Genomic DNA, 18,410 nt, shown 5'->3' on the forward strand with positions numbered 1-18,410 from the left:
CTTATAGTGCGTGAACCCCTCAGGAAAGGGGGAAGAGGAATAAAAAGCAGAGCTTTGGACCTTATTTGCAATTTCTCATTTGCCTCACAGGCATGAGTGGCACGCACTGAATGATGGCTGGAGGCACTCTGCAGCAGCACACCAACAACGTATGAACAGCATGGTATGGTCACAGGCAGTAATAAGCTGGGGGTAGCAAGGGGAAACCCACTACTGTAACACACTCATTGGCACCACAAAGAAGAAGCAACTGATAATGGTTACAAAAGACAGTTGGGAGCACTTCTTTTTATTCTGTCTTGACTTAGAAAATGCTGATTTGCTTAACTAGTCATCTTTTGGCGAGCTCCTCCACTTACAGAGGAGCTGGAGAAAACACTCAGGGGCCCATAAATCAAAAGATGTTTGAAAGTTACTGGCAAAGCTGGAAAGTTTGGCTGCTTTTGGAAATAGCCAAGAGTTTATTGGAAGGGGTAGGCTAAAATTTCTGCTCTGCCTGATTCACATGGGCTTGAAGCTGAGCTTGGCACTGCCTACAAGAGTGCTTCCACCTCCAAGAGCAGTGGAAGAGTTCAGGAGTGGCCCTGTCTGCCCCTTGTTTTGTGAACAGTTTGTTAAAGGTCTTGGATCTACTCTGATATGGGGGAAAAAAAAAAAAAGACAAAATTTGTTGTGGCATAGGAAAGGTGTTTTTTTTTCTCAAGTCTAAGATGACACTGGCCCATGAATTATTAAAATCTGTGCCCTGTCTTCTGTACAAATAATTGCATCCTTTAAAATATTTTGCTATATTATACTCCAATTGTATTTATTATTAGAGTTTTAGCATATTCCTACTTAGAGAGAACCACTATGTGTATCAAATCGACATGCCTTTTTGTAGGGCCATTTAAACTTGCCATGCAAATGCTTTCTTGAGGTAGATTTTTACAACAGTTCTCAGCTACTTCATGCACCCTCAGAATGAAAAGTTTTTTGGTTTAGAATTTTTCTCTTCTGGACATAAAGCTTCTTTTCCTCCCACTTCCTTCTCATGTACGCATACATCCCAGGCCCACTAAGTATGTAAGGAAAACTTCCCTTGCATTTCTGCTATCCCTGAGTCTACTGGTGACTTCATGTATTTCTGCCAAGCCCAGTTTGTCCATTAGCAGTAAAATCACAGTGGAATTTCTGCAGAATAGTCAAGCATGTTTATAAGAGCAGATGCGTATTTATACAGCAGACACCAGAGGAACGTGTGGCTGGCTACAGGGTGCAAAGCCTGCCCTTTGCCTATGACATGCAGTTTGCTTTTCAAATGATTTCCTTCTCACAGCCGATAGACGTTGATTTTGGCAGCATTGTTAGTGATAGACCATATGTCATGGCTAATCATAGCTGCTGATAGGCTTTAAAGACTTCTCATATCCTTCTCAATAAAAAAGAAGTATTTTCTCATTCGAGTTATTTTTACCATAGGTCTCTAGTGCATAATCATTAAATATACTTTCAACCCTATTTAGTTGCGTTTTATGTCCTTAAACCGACAATTGTCTAAAGACTGCAGTATTTGTAGAGGCCAAATAAAAATATACAGTTTTCCCTCTTGCTTTAAAGAAAACCTAATAATTAAGCTCAGATTGACACAGATCAAAACACTGGCAAAAATTGCTGGAAACAGTGACTCATTTTTTTTATTTCAATTAACAGTTTCTCAGTTTCACATATAAACAGTGAAACTGTCAAAAGTAATTAACACAGAGGGAGAAAAAAACTATTTCACTCCAAGGTAAGGAAAATGGGCTGAAACAATAGCTGTGTGTGCTGATCAGGCTGTCAGTGAACTGAACTGAATTTGAGAGATTTTTCCTTCTCTTGGCAGGAATCCTATTAGTTCTTATTTTTATGTTCTTTGAAATATTAATATATTTACTTCTCTAATGATGTCTGTTTGTTGAGGAAAGCTTTCAGCTTACAAGTTTTGTAAGGACAGAAGTATCTTAAATGCCTTTTTTAAAAATTATTCATACAATGGAAAGATAAAAGTGATGGGATTTTCAAAATTATCTGAGATGTTTTGTTAACTAATCACATTTATAATCTGAATTCTGATCCCAAACAATCCTTTGTGACTTTTTATTTTTGGCTTTTACTATGATTTTTAACTTGGGTTTGGTTTCTTTGCTTTTTACCTGACAAATTCAGGTGAATCTGAACTAGTTATAAAATTGCAACATTCGCTTTATTGATCATAAACTCTGGCATATAAATACAGTGTGGAGAAAGTTTCTGAAATATATGCTGAACTTTATCTGAAATACTGACATGTTAACTCATCTCCTGTGGAGAATTAAATTATAACATTGTCCCCTTTCTTTATTTTTGTTTCCAACACTATGTTGTATGTTTCCCAGAATCTGTTTCAGGTTCATGAGTTTAAACTGAGATAAGTAGTCCTCTCTGGATATTATATCCACTGTTTGGTAAGTCCATATGGAATTTTTGCTTCCCATATTTTGAGAATTTGTGTATTTATTCAGTTATATCTTCGTTTTGCTGTTGAGAATATAAGTAAAAACAAGTTTCCTGGGGCTTAGAAGACAGGGTTGGGTAGAGGTTGTGTTCAGCTGCAGGCTTCAGTTTAGGCTGAGTTTTAAGCCCATGAATAATCTCCCCAGAGCTGCTGAGATCACTTGTACTCTTAATGAGTGTGTCTCAGTTTGACTTGGTTTGACCCCGTTTGACTCCAGAGTGAAGGAAATGATGCCTCGGTTGACCATAGCTGTTTATTTCTAATTTGTCTGCATTTACATACCCTCTGTGTCTGCTTTCCATTAACATGTGGGACTTTAGCAGGGGATTTTTCACAAACAGCTACCACTGGCCAAACTAAACTCCACTGGGCACAGTTCGACGCCATCAAGTGCTTTTGAAAAACTGCCCATGTTTCTCCTTTCAGACAAATTCCCCACAGAGCTGGTGTGCTGACAACCACTCGTGGCCAATAGTCATGCTTGTATCTTCTCCATCGCTATGTTACTGCAAAGAAAAAGTAAAAACCCACTCCAGCGCTGTCTGAAGAGGCTCATGAAGAGAGTGTTCGTTAGTTGACCCTTGAGGTATTTACTCAGTTATTCAACTCTTTGTTGGGAAATGTCCTCTTGTCTATGGAAATTTCCTTGGGTTGGATGCTTTCATAAACAATTACAGCCTGTGTTATCTGAGCATAATAAAACTAAATGGCTTCCTGTCACCATAACCTCTATTTAGTTTTATACTCCTCACAATTTTCTGAATCTCTGTATGCTCTCTCCTTTCTTGGCTTCATTTTGGAGCAAGTTCCCTCTTTTGATTTATTTTGCTATGATGCTGTCTTCATTCAAATGCCTCTTTTAAAATTTTCTTTTGTAATCTGTTCTTAGACATTTTCTTCCTCACTTCACCTCTTTATTTTTCAGGGTGGGAGGTCTGTAAGTTCATTTCTTTAACTAGTACACTGCCATATTTAGCTAAAGAAATAATTCTCTCTTAGAGTCACTACCTGTCCTTTATATTCTCACCGTTGGTGCATTTTCAAGGATTTATTTTATGGGTAGAGCGGGAGGTACGAGGAGTCCTGTTACTGAGCAGGTGTGACAAATCAGTCAGGAAGCTATTGCTCAGTTTAACTCCAGCAGCACTCCTCTCTGAATGAGCCTGTCTCTGTTTCCATTTCCACTACTGTTTCTACCCTTCCCAGATCCAGATCATGCTGATTGGAAAAGCAACATTTATTTTTTTTCTCTGCTTTTCCTGACACATGTAGTTAGTTTGGGAGCACTATTGTGACAAACATCAGACCAATTGTATGATCAAAGGGGTAAAAAAGCTTCAGAGATAACATTTCCTGCATACACACGTGGATTTTTGGAAACAAGGCCCTGGCTGAATATCCTATTGCTTACTAGCAAATGGTTTATCTCTGTGTCCATGCCAGAATTTTAATTGCATTTCTCCCTGACATTTGATACGTAGTCTAAGAAACTGATGTTGCCCTGCAGCTGGGAGCTGACATAAGACTGAAGTGACACATCCTCTTCTGTGGAATATTCGTCTCCAGCTGTTCCTTCATGGGGTGGGTTGCAGAGACTGCACCTGTGCATGCCGAGGTAGCAGCAGCCTGGGAGGAGTCCCTGCCATAACATGTGTCTGTGAAACACATGGTTTCTCCCTGGGGAAATGGGCTTATGTCAGCAAAAATGGAAACTTCAAAAATATATATCTGTAGCACTGGGAAAAGAGAATTGTCTTTGCTCTTAAATGTGTGGGGTGATTAATTTCATGTGCCATATCCCTCACATACACATTCTTCTTCTTTGCCAAAAAGTGAGTATAATTGGAAGCCTATGAATGTCCATAGTTGCCAGACAGCTTAAAATTGAGATACTGTGAAATGCAAACAAATGGAAATGTTTCTTTCTTGTGTAAACAGGCAAGAATTATTAAGCTTTGAATACCAGTTGCAAGGAGAATCTTTTAAGATGGTCAAGGATGAGCCTGAGGTGGTTCTTGTGTACACTCCTGGAGTAGGAATCCAGATAGAGTAGCCAGGACAATGGGGTTCTGCTCCACACGCTGATTTTGCCACCCTTTTGGTTGGTTAATGGTGCAGCAGCTTCCTAAAGTAGTTGTAGGAGAATATAATCCTTCACACAGATGCCCTCACATAGAGTAATTTGTATTCATATAACTTATTTTCTTTTTCAGATGGAAATAAATCATACTGATTCGAAAGAACATTTCTGTTGATGTAGTTGTGTCCCCACTAAGGAAGGTAAGTAATGCTTTAGCTAGGTGAGACAAACACAAGCAGCTTGTAGATACCAAAAAGCTCCAAGATGAGAGGGGACTTGGTGAGTATTGCTGGTATTTTTGTTGTCCAGGCATCAGTGGCTTGCTTCAGGGAAGGACAATTACTTGTATGCACCTAGCTTGTTCTTTCACTCTTGCATTTTCTTTTTATATTCAGGTACTGCTTAGCTACACTGAGGCAAAGTGCAAAGGAGCTTGGGAGGCTCAGCTGGGATGGCTCCCATGACTGGAGTGTTGGAATGGAAAGTTACAGGCTTTTTAGAAAAGACAGGCCTGACAAGCGGGGAGGGTGAATTGCTATTTATGTTAGGGATAGGCTGGAGAGTATGGAACCGTCTGGGGACAGGTGAGCAGTCAACAGAGAGTTTGTGGGTCAGGGTTAAAGGGAATATAGCTATGGGAGACATTACTGAGGGGATCTGTTGCAGACCACCTGATCAAGAGGAACCTGTGGATGAAGCACTCTATAGACAGATAGGAAAAGCCTCACGCTCACAGGCCCTTGTTCTCATGGGGGACTTCAACCACCCTGACATCTGTTGGAAGGATAGTACGGCCCGGCACAAGCAATCCAGGAGGTTCCTCGATTGTGTGGAAGACAACTTCCTTCTGCAAGTAATAGAGAAGCCGACAAGGAGAGGTGCCATGCTTGACCTCGTGCTCACCAACAGGGAAGGGCTCGTTGGAAATGTGATGCTCCAGGGCAGCCTTGGATGCAGTGATCATGAGATGCTCGAATTTGAGATCCTCAGGGCAGTGAGAAGAGCGTGCAGCAAGCTCCCTGCCCTGGACTTCAAAAGAGCAGACTTTGGCCTCTTCAGGAACCTGCTTAGTAAGGTTCCATGGGATATAGCCCTAGAGGGCAGGGGGCTCAAGACTGTTGGTTGATATTCAAGGATCACCTGCTACAAGCTCAGGAGTGTTGCATCCCAAACAGAAGGAAGTGCAGCAGGAGGGTCAGGAGACCTCCTTGGAAGGATAAGGAGCTCCTGAGGAAAATTCAAATGAAAAAAGAGGCTTATAAAAAGTGGAAGCAAGGACAGGTGGCATGGGAAGAGTACAGGGATGTTGTCCGGGAAGCTAGGGACCAGGTTAGGAAAGCTAAGACCCAGTTAGAATTAAACTTAGCTAGAGGTATTAAAGATAACAGGAAGGGATTCTACAAGCACATAGCAAATAAAAAACAGTCTAGGGAGAATGTAGGCCCCCTCAGGAAGCTCTCAGGAGAGCTGGCTACGCAGGATTTGGAGAAGGCTGAGGTTCTAAATGACTTCTTTGCCTCGCTCTTCACTGGCAAAGGCTCTGACCAAACCACCAGAGTCTTGGAAGGCAGATGCAGGGACTGTGAGAATGAAGACCTTGGGCCCACTGTAGGAGATCTGGTTCAAGACCATCTTAAGAACCTGAACATACACAAGTCCACGGAACCTGATGAAATCCATCCGTGGGTCCTGAAGGAGCTGGCGAATGAAGTTGCGAAGCCGCTGGTCATCATATTTGAGAAATCATGGCAGTCAGGTGGAGTTCCTGATGACTGGAAAACGGGAAATATAACCCCCATTTTCAAGAGGGGGAAAATGGATGACCTGGGGAATTACAGACCAGTCAGTTTCACCTCTGTGCCTAGCAAAATCTTGGAGCAGATTCTTCTGGAAGGCATGCTAAGGCACATGAAAAACAACAAGGTGCTTGGTGACAGCCAGCATGGCTTCACTAAGGGGAAATCCTGCCTGACCAATTTGGTGGCCTTCTATGATGGGGCTACAGAACTGATGGACAGGGGTAGAGCAGTTGATGTCATCTACCTGGACTTGTGTAAAGCGTTCGACACTGTCCCACATGACATCCTTGTCTCTAAATTGGAGAGACATCAATTTGATGGATGGACCACTCGGTGGATAAAGAACTGGCTGGATGGCCACACACAAAGAGTTGTGGTCAATGGCTCAGTGTCCAGCTGGAGACCAGTAACGAGTGGTGTTCCTTGGGGATCGGTGTTGGGACCGGTCTTGTTCAACATCTTTGTCAGCGAGATGGACAGTGGGATTGAGTGTGCCTTCAGCAAGTTTGCCTATCACACCAAGCTGTGTGGTTCGGTTGATACGCTGGAGGGAAGGAATGCCATCCAGAGGCACCTGGACATGCTTGTGAGGTGGGCTGATGCCAACCTCATGAAGTTTAACCATGCCAAGTGCAAGGTCCTGCACCTGGGTCAGAGCAATCCCAGGCACAGCTACAGGTTGGGCAGAGAAGAGATTCAGAGCAGCCCTGTGGAGAAGGACTTGGGGGTGTTGGTTGATGAGAAAATTAACATGGTCCGGCAGTGTGCACTTGCAGCCCAGAAAGCCAACCGTATCCTGGGCTGCATCAAGAGGAGCGTGACCAGCAGGTCAAAGGAGGTGATCCTGCCCCTCTACTCTGCTCTTGTGAGACCTCACCTGGAGTATTGTGTGCAGTTCTGGTGTCCTCAACATAAAAAGGACATGGAACTGTTGGAACAAGTCCAGAGAAGGGCCATGAGGATGATCAGGGGACTGGAGCACCTCCTGTATGAAGACAGGCTGAGAAAGTTGGGGCTGTTCAGCCTGGAGAAGAGAAGGCTGCGTGGAGACCTCATAGCAGCCATCCAGTATCTGAAGGGGGCCTATAGGGATGCTGGGGAGGGACTCAGAGACTCTTCATTAGGGACTGTAGTGATAGGACAAGAGGTAATGGGTTAAAACTTAAACAGGAGAAGTTTAGATTCTTTCCTGTTAGGGTGGTGAGGCACTGGAATAGGTTGCCCAGGGAGGTTGTGAGTGCTCCATCCCTGGCAGTGTTCAAGACCAGGTTGGATGAGGCCTTGGGTGACGTGGTTTAGTGTGAGGTGTCCCTGGCCATGGCAGGGGGGTTGGAACTAGATGATCTTAAGGTCCTTTCCAACCCTAATTATTCTATGATTCTATGATTCTATGGGGGGTCTGTTGCTGTCTATCTGACAGATAAGTAATTTTTTTCCCGTGCCTCCGTTTACCATCCCTCCTTTTTAATCCTCAGTTATTTAGCTTACAAGGTCTTCAGAACACACACAGTTCATAACCATGTGTCAGTAAAGTGCCTGGGACACTAAAACGACGATTTTTGTAAAGCTGAGAGGGTAACACAGCTTCAGAATATATCAGGAAAGGAGACGGCTAAACTAAGCTGCAGCCTGACAATAAAGACAATTGTGCTTTTCACAAGAAAATTTGCCTTTTACGAGAACTGTGCCTTACAGGCTGAAAATATAAACCTCCTTTATATAATATATATGCCATTACCATTTTTGTGAACACATCTGGTCAATGTTGATGTGTATCTTTTCTTTTGTTATAGATTAAAATATTTTTGAGTGATCTCTTCTGACCCACCATTGCCCCTCTTTGTTTACCATTCAGTTCTGTCAGCCCCTTCAAAATGTAGTGCTCCCCTGTACTGCCATTCAGTTGAAAAATACATGCATATTGTTTAACCCAAGTTGTCTCCAGCAGCTAGTTGCTTTCTGGAGAGTATCCAGATGTTGCTTGAAAAGAGATGACTGGGAAAGAAATAAACAATTTCACTTGATGAATTGGCAGGCATATCTTTTGCCTCAGCCGTCTTCCACTTCGAAGATCTTTTTCAAATGCAATAATTGTGCTTGAGACTTAAGTAGGTTTGTTTTTTTTTTCATCCATAAAACACAAAGCTTTGTGTAAAGTTGGTAAAACATAATTATTTCAGGCGAACAGAAGTGGAAAAAAGCCTTTGACTTAAACTCAGTAAAAAGGCAGAGAGAAACTCAGGTAGTCTGGAGTATTTGGCCTCCTTCAAATATCAGCAAGATTCCTTTCTGCGTTAGCCATCCTTTCTGCAAAAACCAGAGAAGGTTTCTGCTCAGAGTGCAAAAACATGCCTAAAATGTAAACCTATCTATATGACTCTGGGCTACCAGGTGAGCACCAACACTTTCCCACTGTAAGAGCAGTAAATGTGAGAAAAATAAATGGCTAGTTCATCTTTGCAAGGAAGGTGCTGCAGCACCACTGAGAACTCAAGGAGCTTGGTATTCCTGAAGTGTTTCTGCACGATTATTTTTTAGGTTCCCTCTTCAGTTACATAAAAACATATGCTTTCCTATTTACAACTTTAAAATAGGCTGAGATAAAAAAAAATACTCCCACTGCAAATGGTGCGGCACTGACGTCTACTACTGGTGCACTGATGTCTTTACCACCAAAGCCAGCGAGATGCTGCCTCAATCTGCCGTAAAATGTCTGTAATCTCGGATCTATAAAGTATAGCATTGTGCAAGGAAATGAACCCAAAGAAGTGTCTGTTTGGCAATCAGAACTTGGAGATTGTCCCTTAAAGTGTCAGTAGCTCTCTGGATTTTCCTAGTATTCCCAGTGGATATTTTGTGTTGGAAGAAATAAATGCCTCAGATAAGCCTGAAGGCACCTGTTGGAAGGTGGCCCTAAATGTGGGACTGTCAATAGTGGAGATTAGTCTATGCTGGTGGCAGATGTTTTACGCTTAATAGTGACTGGAAGGAAAATTTCCAACCCAGGAACTGTCAAGCACAAGATGTCTGCAATGTATTAACAGCTTTAGAAATAAAATACTAGGTTGTGATTGAAGCTTGCTTTATGTGAAGTTTCTCATCAAAATAATTTTGAGGAAGAACTGTTTTCCTTTTTTAACACCTGTTTTTGACATTTCTGAAATGGAAAAGCTTTTTGTTGTTGTCATAATGACTTTACTATGAAATTTAGATGTAGGCAGGGAAGGAAAAAAGTTATAACGAATACATTTGAGCGATTCCTGCGAAGAGCTCTTGCACATGAAATAAAAATGTACATCTTAGTACCTCTCAACCTTTCCATGTCATAAACAAATGTGGAAATGGAAAGGGCAAATTCTCAGCTGTGCGCTGGGATTAAAACAAGCAGCAAAGCCCATCTCCTCTTGGCTCCACCCTGTGCCCTCCCCTTCCCCAGCACCTCCATGACTGTAAAGATTTTAAGCTTCAACCAGTTTCCCATACCAAATGCCGGACCTGAAACCAGCATGATGCTGAGGACTCAAGGAATCTTTCCTTTCGGTGGGTGATGATGTTGAGGGAGTGGTGCCTGTTTGCGTCCATGCGGAAGTTTGGACAGCCATGCAAAGACCCTGGTGGAGATGAACTGGTGGGCAGAGAGCAGGTGATGAGGTTAAAAGTGCATGATGGCTGCAGTTTATCACTCAGATATCAGTAATGCGGACATGCCTATGTGTGTTTAGATTCCAGGCACACGTGTCTGAATATGCCTGTCTAAATCAAGTGGCTGCTCAAAACCTTTATCAAGTGTCCTTGGCCAGAAACCCTGAAGCCTCCCGCATTTACCCTCAACAGGCATTGAGAGCTGCTGCAGTGGGTTGCAAAGTGTTGTACTTAAGAAATGAAGTCTGGAGAGAAATGAGTCTTCTATGTGATTATTTCATACTTCTTGGCTCCTCTGATTCAGTCTAGCGGTGAACCTCTCCCTTCTCTCCCCCTTCCCGCTAGCCCCATGAGGCCTCCCTGACCTTACAATCCACCCACGGTTTCCATGTTACTGTCAGACTCTTTACACTTGACTGATGAGAAATATGTGATTATTCAACACATCATAAAAACGGCCAGAGCAAATGAAGGAGAAATCTGGAAAGTATTTATAGCAAATCTGTAAACAATCATTGCGATTCATCTATTCAAAGCTGTGCACACATTAGCTTATTAGCTGTAGAACTGTCAGATGTTCTTTCACCTTTTTTAACAATTAAGAACTGCTCTGTTATACTCCCAGCTATTTCATATTTCATAGACTTCTCTTTGAAGAAACAATTTATTTTTTGAGCTACAATAATTGAGAAGATATTTTTAGATTCTTTTTTCCTTATTACTACACATTTCATTGACTTTTCTTGCATGCTAAAAGGCTTGTTGAGGTGACTTCAAGCACATGCCTGCTGTATACAGCTCAACATCAGATTCAGATCAGTAGGAAGGAGGAGGTGAGAAAGAAGAAGCTGTGAAACTCTTCTGGGAAGCAACACAATGCAACGGTGGGAAGCGCGTTGCAGAGTCTCTCTTCCCTGCTAGAGGCAGGGGTGTTTCTTACTCACCATAGCGTGATTTAACCAGAGTGGGATGACTCCATCAAGGCTTTTGGGGTAAACCAGCTCTCGATTGTAGCTATACAGTGTCCAAAAGGATATAGACACAAACTGGAACCAAAACACAAAATGAAAGAAATTTCAAAAGGAAAGCCAAACGTAACTGATAAGTTTTGGCTAATGCTTTCATTTCTGAGGAGGCAAAACACCACCTACATGTAAAATGGTGATATTGCCAGATAAACTCATGTATCTCACATGTTACAACATAAAGAAAGGAATTTACTCTGAGGTGCAATGTTCTGTGGTGATACAGCAAGAAAAACCTCCTTTATAAACAGCCAAAACTGATATTTTCTGTGGAATACTGGAATAGCTTTAAACTTTTTTTCTTTTTTCTTTTCCTTTGCAGATGGGATCTTTTGATGGTCCAGAAGTTCTCCTCAAGGGATTGGCTGTCAAGCCAGAGCACTTTTTCTGCTCAGTAACAAAGTAAACCAGATCTTGGTAAAACAGTTCAAATAAAACTTACCCTTATCTTCACAGTTCACGTGCCTAATTCCTAAACTGCAGGTGTAAGCTGCACTGTGGGTACCTACTTCTTTCCCAACAGAGGAGGATTAACAGTGGGAGAATTTAACTACAGGAAATGAACCCTGGTATCAGTTACTGATACCTGGAAGCAGATTTGTACTTTTTTGGCCTTGCTTTGTATTTGAGCACACTTTGTGTTTGAGGTTGGAAATCGGGGATGTGAGATGCTAGAAGAAGGGGACTAGCCTGTGCTTGTCCTGAGGGCACAGTGAGGATGGCTGGTGGTGGTGCAGCAGCAGCAGCACGAATACTGCTATGCAGGGAAGATAAATTAGCCAGTAGCTCTGTAGTCCCTGGCAGGACATTTTAGTGAGCCAGCTGGCTGAGCTGCCTGTAGACCAGATTTAAGCAGTACTTCTCAGCCCTTTGAGATTCAGAGGTAGCTGCAGGCTTTACTCACACAGAGCATACCTATGCGTATAAGTAACCCATCAGTTCCTGTCCAACACACAGTGCCAGATAAACAGCATTTCGATAAACAGCATTGTCTGTGAGGGAGTGGGTGATCCATGGGGAATGCGAGGTAAGCTGTGACTCTAATTATTATACTTTGAATTTGTTTCTCTCCAGTGCTTATTTAAAGCCACAGTGGAGTCAGAGAAGGAGATGTGAGATTTTGCTGCCTCTTAGGTACCTTTCCATGTCTGCCTGGCCCACGCTGCCCTTTAGAGAAATGCCCTAAGCTGATAAATCCACAGCTATTTGGACTGTGAGATTAACGGAGGAGTTGCACCTCATTCACCCTTTGGGGTCAATCTATGTTAGCTTGGGGGCAGCAACCCTAAAGTTTGCGCAAGAAGCTTTGCATTCAACTCTGACAGGCTCAGCACGGTTTCTTCTTCTAAAAGGTCCAAAACCATTTTCAAATGGTAAAAAAAACCCAACTGTTCTTATCTATTGTATACATGTGTGTGTTATGCTTGTACACCGAATCATTTGTGCAGACATTATTTTTACTTACAGAAGTTACTTACTGTGGACAGTGGGAAAGCCAGGACACTGAAAAGAAGGTCTCTGCTGGAAATTACACACTTAGCACATCGCAGTTTCTTAATTAGTCTCAACATATCAGCCAGCAAGGACACCCCATAGAAGACAGCCTGCAAAACCTAAAGTAATTACACTTAATGAGGGAAACTCATCCAGCTTTCATTAGCATGTTCCTCAATGAACTCTGTTCTTGCTCTTCAGGGAGTTGTTTTGTTCGTGAGCTGCAAGCCCACGTGAGCAAAATAGCTGTTGGCTAAATCTTTTTTACTAACTGAAACTGATTAAATAAAGTTGTTGGGGAGATAACTTTAACACTATCTCACTTAATAGAGTAAACAGAGATGTGTGATTTGATTCAGATAGCAGAGGTGGAAGGACATGTTGAAAGCCAGCTCCTTCACACTTTCTAGTAATTGTTACATTCAATGTGTGTGGGCAAGAGCAGGAAAGAACAAAATATGCCAGGAAAGCATAATTCTGTAAAGCAATTGCTAGATAGTTTCTCCCACCATTTTGCCAACACAGGGCTTTCTTTCCAGGGACTCATGGTGCAATTGATCTCAGTGTGAAGTAGCTAAAAATGCTCTAACATGAGAATTAGGTGCAAAAGTTATCAAAACCAGAACTTCTTTTGCTGAACTCAGAGGCCTTTCAGGGAAGGATTTCAAGCTCTTAGAAGCAGAGATCTGGACTTCACTAACTAATACTGAGTAGGTTAAAGTATTTATAAATAATGAATTTGGAGATGGAGGGTTGGGGGGGAGTTGTCTTTTGGTTTTGGTTCTTTCTTTCTTTAAATCATTTACAAGTAATGAGGTGGGCTTGTTTGGGAGGGTGCTGGGAGGATTTGGTTAAGAATTAGGTAAGTGCACAGTGACAAAATAGAATTCCACAAATTGTGTGTGAAATTGTCACAGTATTGTGGTTTAAGCCAATATTGCTTTACCAATTACTTTGTTTTCTGTCCTAATGCTACACAGGAGATCAAGCTGAACCAGGTTTCAGACACACACAGGCAAAGCCTTGCAGAAAACTACTTCTTCCACAACCTTGCATTCAGCACTGAATCTAGTTCAGTTCTGTTAACTTACAGGATGGACTCTTTCAGTCTATGTTCTCCCAGAGTGATGCAATATGGGAAATGCAGCTTACTGCAAACGCTGGACCAGCTAGCAATGCTTAAATGGAAAGAGGCTGTGTCACAGCTTTCAGGATGAGATCTCTTTTGCCATGATCTTACTCTGAATCAGATATTTATTTAGAGCAGTGACTGAAGATGTGGCTGGTTACTTCAGCAGTTCCTGAAGGAGGCAAGAAGGGTGGTGCTTGAGAGGGGACAGAATTAATGCAATGATTTTCCATCAGAAATTACTTTATTATCAAAATATCTCGGGGAAGGAGGGGACTGTGATTTCACCATTCCCATTGTCAAACAAGGGTTTCTGTAAGCTTTAGTTTACAGAGACTAGGTCTTCCTGCGGAGCAAAGTGACCGTAGTTTGCATAACCAAAGTATCCTTGCAGCTATCTGTAACCATCCCCATCCATTTTGTTGCTTCCCAGCAAAAGGAAAAGATACATCCTTCTTTATCCATCCCTTACACAGTTCTGATGGTGCCCACAGTAGACTGCAGCGTGTCCCCCATCTCTGCACAGACCCACAGAGGTGGAGGTGCTGACGCAGGCTGGGTGACTGGCCCAGGGTCTCCCAGGATAAGGTATTGGAGATCATGCACCACTCAGTTCAGCTGCAAAGCCTTGTGTTTCCTCTCAAGAGCATGGGGTGAACAGCCACATTTTTACATTAAAAAAAAAAAAACCAAGCAGTTTCATCAGAACCCACATATGGTTTAGTTCAATTCTGAGGCACCCAAACCAGCTCTTTTAAATGTGGTTTTCTCTCTCCCCATTATCACAATTAGCCTCTGTAGCTGCAGACACAATTTCAGCCCACAGAGATTCAGCCCTCCAAGTCACGAATCTAGTTCAGAAAAGTCCATACTGAGGCACAGTGTACTTAGACCCAAACACATGTCCAACCCAAACATCTGTCCCAGTCCTTAGCCTCACCAAGACACCAGAACCAAGCTCCTGAAGAGCTAAGAAAAGCCTGGTAACAAGCAGACACTCTTATTACACCCTGTAGAGTCAGCAGTAACTTTCTGTGAAAGCATGAAAAATGAACATGAGGGTAGTGACAGACTGGTGACACATGGTGACTAATTGCCAATAAAGCAATTAGGGGGAGGCCTGGTTCCCAGAGGATGGGGCTATTATTATCTTGTTCATGGTCAGCCTTACATTAATCATGGGACAGGGATAGGCTGCTTCTTCCCCCTCCTTCAAAACTGACTAAAACAAACATTGCTGAAAAGAAACAGTCCCAAAATAGCCACATTCTCAGTCTGGTAAATATTCTGTCATATGCAGGGAAAGATAATTTTATCGTCCATATGGAAACTGCTTATCAGAATGTGTAACCTGACCCATTTCTCTGACAGGACATGGAGAACAGCTCCTGAAGAAGTTTGAACTCAGTCTCAGGAGCTTGTTTTGGCACTGCTCACAGTTCTACCCTTGTCCATTTCTGTGAGTCCGTAGGGGGTTCGGTCAGTTTGTGGTCACCCTGTACTTCCAGGAGCAATGGAAGTGTATACAAGTAATTTTCAAGCCAGGAAACCTGAACCTAGTTAGAACCATCCCTAGTAACACTCAGTCTGGCAGGGTACATTGCTCGTAGACTAGAATCAGAGGTCCAAACCTGTGCTTTTCCAGGCTTATTCCTGTAAGAAAGGTGCATCCAAATCTCACAGCCCTTCATTAGTGAGAAAATGTTGACTTTTTTTAAAAAAAAAAGACATGAAAACATCAAATTATTCCAGATGTCCTGTGGATTTCCCAAACAGCAGTGCTGGCGCTCATAAATCCATTGCAGCCGCTTGTGGAATATAAATCCACTGGCTGTAAATAAAGAGCATCCCACAAAGTATTCCCACACGAACAGAAGGAAGACTGGAAGCATTCAGAAAGCTAATGATTACTCCAAAGAGGACAACATGGATATGCTAATCCCTGTTGGAGAGATGCTGCTTTCCTCAAGACCCTGCAGAGCTCCATGGCACTAGGTGCTGTAGAAACACTTAATTTGGCCAGATCGATTTTCCAAACTGAGAGTCATTGTGACAAAGACAAACTCAATTTTTATCCGCTGCAGTGATCAAAAGGGTGTTTCTGTTTAACCGACCTGACATGATTTACTTTCCTATATAAGATCTAGTCATATGTGTACATTGAAATTTCCAACTAGTACAAATAAATTGAAGCTCTGCCCGTAAGGGGGGATAAATCCAATAGTATGAGTAGGCTATTAGATATAACAGTTAACATTGAATATAAACAGACACACATCCATTCACATGATAGTGACCTGGAAAATATGCATGCTAAATACTGTGTCTATTTTGAAATAAAATAAACCCTGCTTTTAGGAGAATTGAAAAGTATTTCAATTATGAGACAAAAATGTAAGACATAAAATAGGGCAGGAATGCAATTAATAGTTTTTAAAGGTGCAGTGTGCTCATTATACAATGATTTGCTAATAGATTTATGGCACTGAGCAGATTTTTATAAACTTGGATATTTCAGGCAACGAATGATTCAGCTTGTCCTGTTTTGTGTCACAGACAAATGAATACAGAACTGTTTTTATCTGTCATTTCTGCTTGTTCAATAATCAGTCAATGAACTCCTTTGATACAAAACCCACTTATCTATTTTTTTTGCCCTACAAAAATATTTCCTTTCTAAATCTTGATTGCTGTGTTCATTAACTAGATAAATGAATCTGAACGTCAGAGCTGTAGCTCTCTTGGGAGAGCCACATGACTACTGAGGAATTGAATGAGGTGCTAAAAGAGGGTCATGTCTATCAAATTCTTTCAGCATCCCTCCAGCAGAGCTAGGAGTCAAGCTGAATTTCCACCACTGGAAAATGCCACGTTTCCCAGTATTTCCATTTTAGATCAGAGTGAGCTGACCACAGCAGCTTTCCACAGAAGGAAATTTTTAAATGCAATTCCAAAGAACTAAGAGGAATTCTGGGGGGGAAATTTCCAAGCAACTCATCCAGCCAGTGCCAGAAGCCAGGCAATCACAGTCTGGCAGGAGACAGGCAGAGAAACTGGACAACGGCTCTGCATGCCTGGCTCTAGGAAAGCCCAGCGTGGCAGCTCAACTGAACCAGCACAGACCAGCAGGAAGCTTTTGCCCGCTCTTCTTCCCCAGGGCGGTATCTCCCATCATCCCAAGGCACCTCCTGGGACTAGGCACTTCCTAAGGTGCAGAAATGTCAAGCATCAGGTGTGCACCTTATGGTCATCTGTGGTTGACAGCCACCAGGTTCCTTCATGTCTCTCAGCAGCAGCAAGAAGTGTTTTAATACCAAACCATAGGGCAATTCTTCTAGGTCTTGTGGAGCTCCACTTCTCTTCCTTTTCCTCTTTTACACACCTGCTCAGGAAACTTTTATCACCTGGAGATACCAACAATCACTGTTCAGATCAGCAGCAGAAGAGGGAATAATGGCATTTCTCTCCCTGGGCCCCTTTCCTTACTGTCAATTCTTTCTTGAAAAAAACCCACATCTCTATAGAAGAAGCACTACAGCCATGGAAGAGTAATTTTGCCCACCCTGCCCCATTGCTACATTTTCTGCATGAGAGATATACAACATCTTCAGCCTAAACCATCTCCCTCCCCCTTGCCTGACAGCTCTGTTTTAGTGTTGGGATCAGATCAGTAAGTGGTTAAAAGATAGGAGACAAAGAACTGGAGAAGTGGAGCAAGGGCCCCTGCTCACAGAGTTTTAATGAGACCTGAGCCGTTCAGCAGATCCATAAATGAGCTGGGGAAGAGAGCAAACACTGAGGGGGTAAAGCTTTGTAAATCTTTTTTTTTTTTTTTTCCTTCTGTCAAAGCAAAGCCTGACTGCAAAATTGCCAAAGAATTTCACAATACCGAGTGCCTGAGAGACCAAATAGCAGGTAAAAATCAGTGCTGGTGAATGCAATGTAATGTATTTCAGGGGAAGGAAAAAAAAAACCATAACAAAACAACAACAAAAAAAGCAGCTTGAATTATATTTTGTCAACAGTGGATTTTAAATTAGCTATCACCATCCAGGAAAGAACTGTTTGACCCACTGTGGATAGCTCTCCCAAATTGCCTTGCTCATCAGTAATCAAAAAACCCAAATACAGAATTAAGAATTGTTAAGAAGAAATAAACAGATAAGGAAGAACCTTTGGGCCACTGTATAAATCCATGCTGTTCTCATAGCTCAACCACTGCAGCCTGCCCTACTTACCCCTTCCTGAAACTAGAAAAACTACTGCAAAAGACAACAAGGATGCTTTAATAAAAGAAGCAGCCCTTTGTGAAGATGGATGAAAAAGGCTCGGACTTCCAGCTTGCAGAAAAGAATAACCGAGGGAAAAATCTGGCAGAGATCTCTAATGAGTGGCAAAGAAAAAGTGAACAGGGACAGATGATTAGATTGTACTACAGAAGTGAAGAGGAATCCAATTCAGTTGTCAGGAAGCAGGTTTACACCAACAAAATGAACAGCTCTTTCACACAAGGCACACTTGCCTCAGAACAGGGAAGGTACCAGAAGTATAAACAGGTATGTTTTTCCTTCAGATAGATGAAAAGAAGGCTTTGAACGGGTATTAGCTGCCTTGGCCTGGATTTATTTTCGGCTGGGTAATTTGGTACACCAGTGTGAAGTCAGAGCCATGGAGGGTTCATTTTACTCTTATACATGTTCTTGTGCAGCCTTTCACTGATCATCCT

The 18,410-nt window shown here is 42.2% G+C and overlaps 1 protein-coding gene and 1 long non-coding RNA gene across 3 annotated transcripts in view; one reads left to right on the plus strand and one right to left on the minus strand.

Annotated features, from left to right (window-relative positions):
• ADTRP (androgen dependent TFPI regulating protein) overlaps positions 1-18,410 on the minus strand; it is a 35,288-nt gene that overhangs the window by 14,799 nt on the left and 2,079 nt on the right. The window contains exons 2-3 of one of the 2 annotated variants that reach the window (XM_061449471.1): positions 12,540-12,674; positions 10,981-11,082 (exon numbers count right to left, since the gene is read on the minus strand). In XM_061449471.1, the coding sequence (XP_061305455.1) occupies positions 10,981-11,082; positions 12,540-12,674 (237 nt within the window). The remainder of the gene's footprint in view (positions 1-10,980; positions 11,083-12,539; positions 12,675-18,410) is intronic. The other variant, XM_061449472.1, reaches the window with a different exon arrangement.
• On the plus strand, positions 11,125-17,032 carry LOC133267278 (uncharacterized). The gene is made up of 3 exons (XR_009742693.1): positions 11,125-11,463; positions 12,529-12,679; positions 13,536-17,032. It is a non-coding gene; the product is annotated as an uncharacterized LOC133267278 (long non-coding RNA).

This window comes from Pezoporus flaviventris, unplaced genomic scaffold (assembly GCF_033815535.1).
Source record: "Pezoporus flaviventris isolate CSIRO_AGI_PZ_B2104156 unplaced genomic scaffold, CSIRO_AGI_Pfla_v1 ptg000007l, whole genome shotgun sequence".
Classification (NCBI taxonomy): Eukaryota; Metazoa; Chordata; class Aves; order Psittaciformes; family Psittacidae; genus Pezoporus; species Pezoporus flaviventris.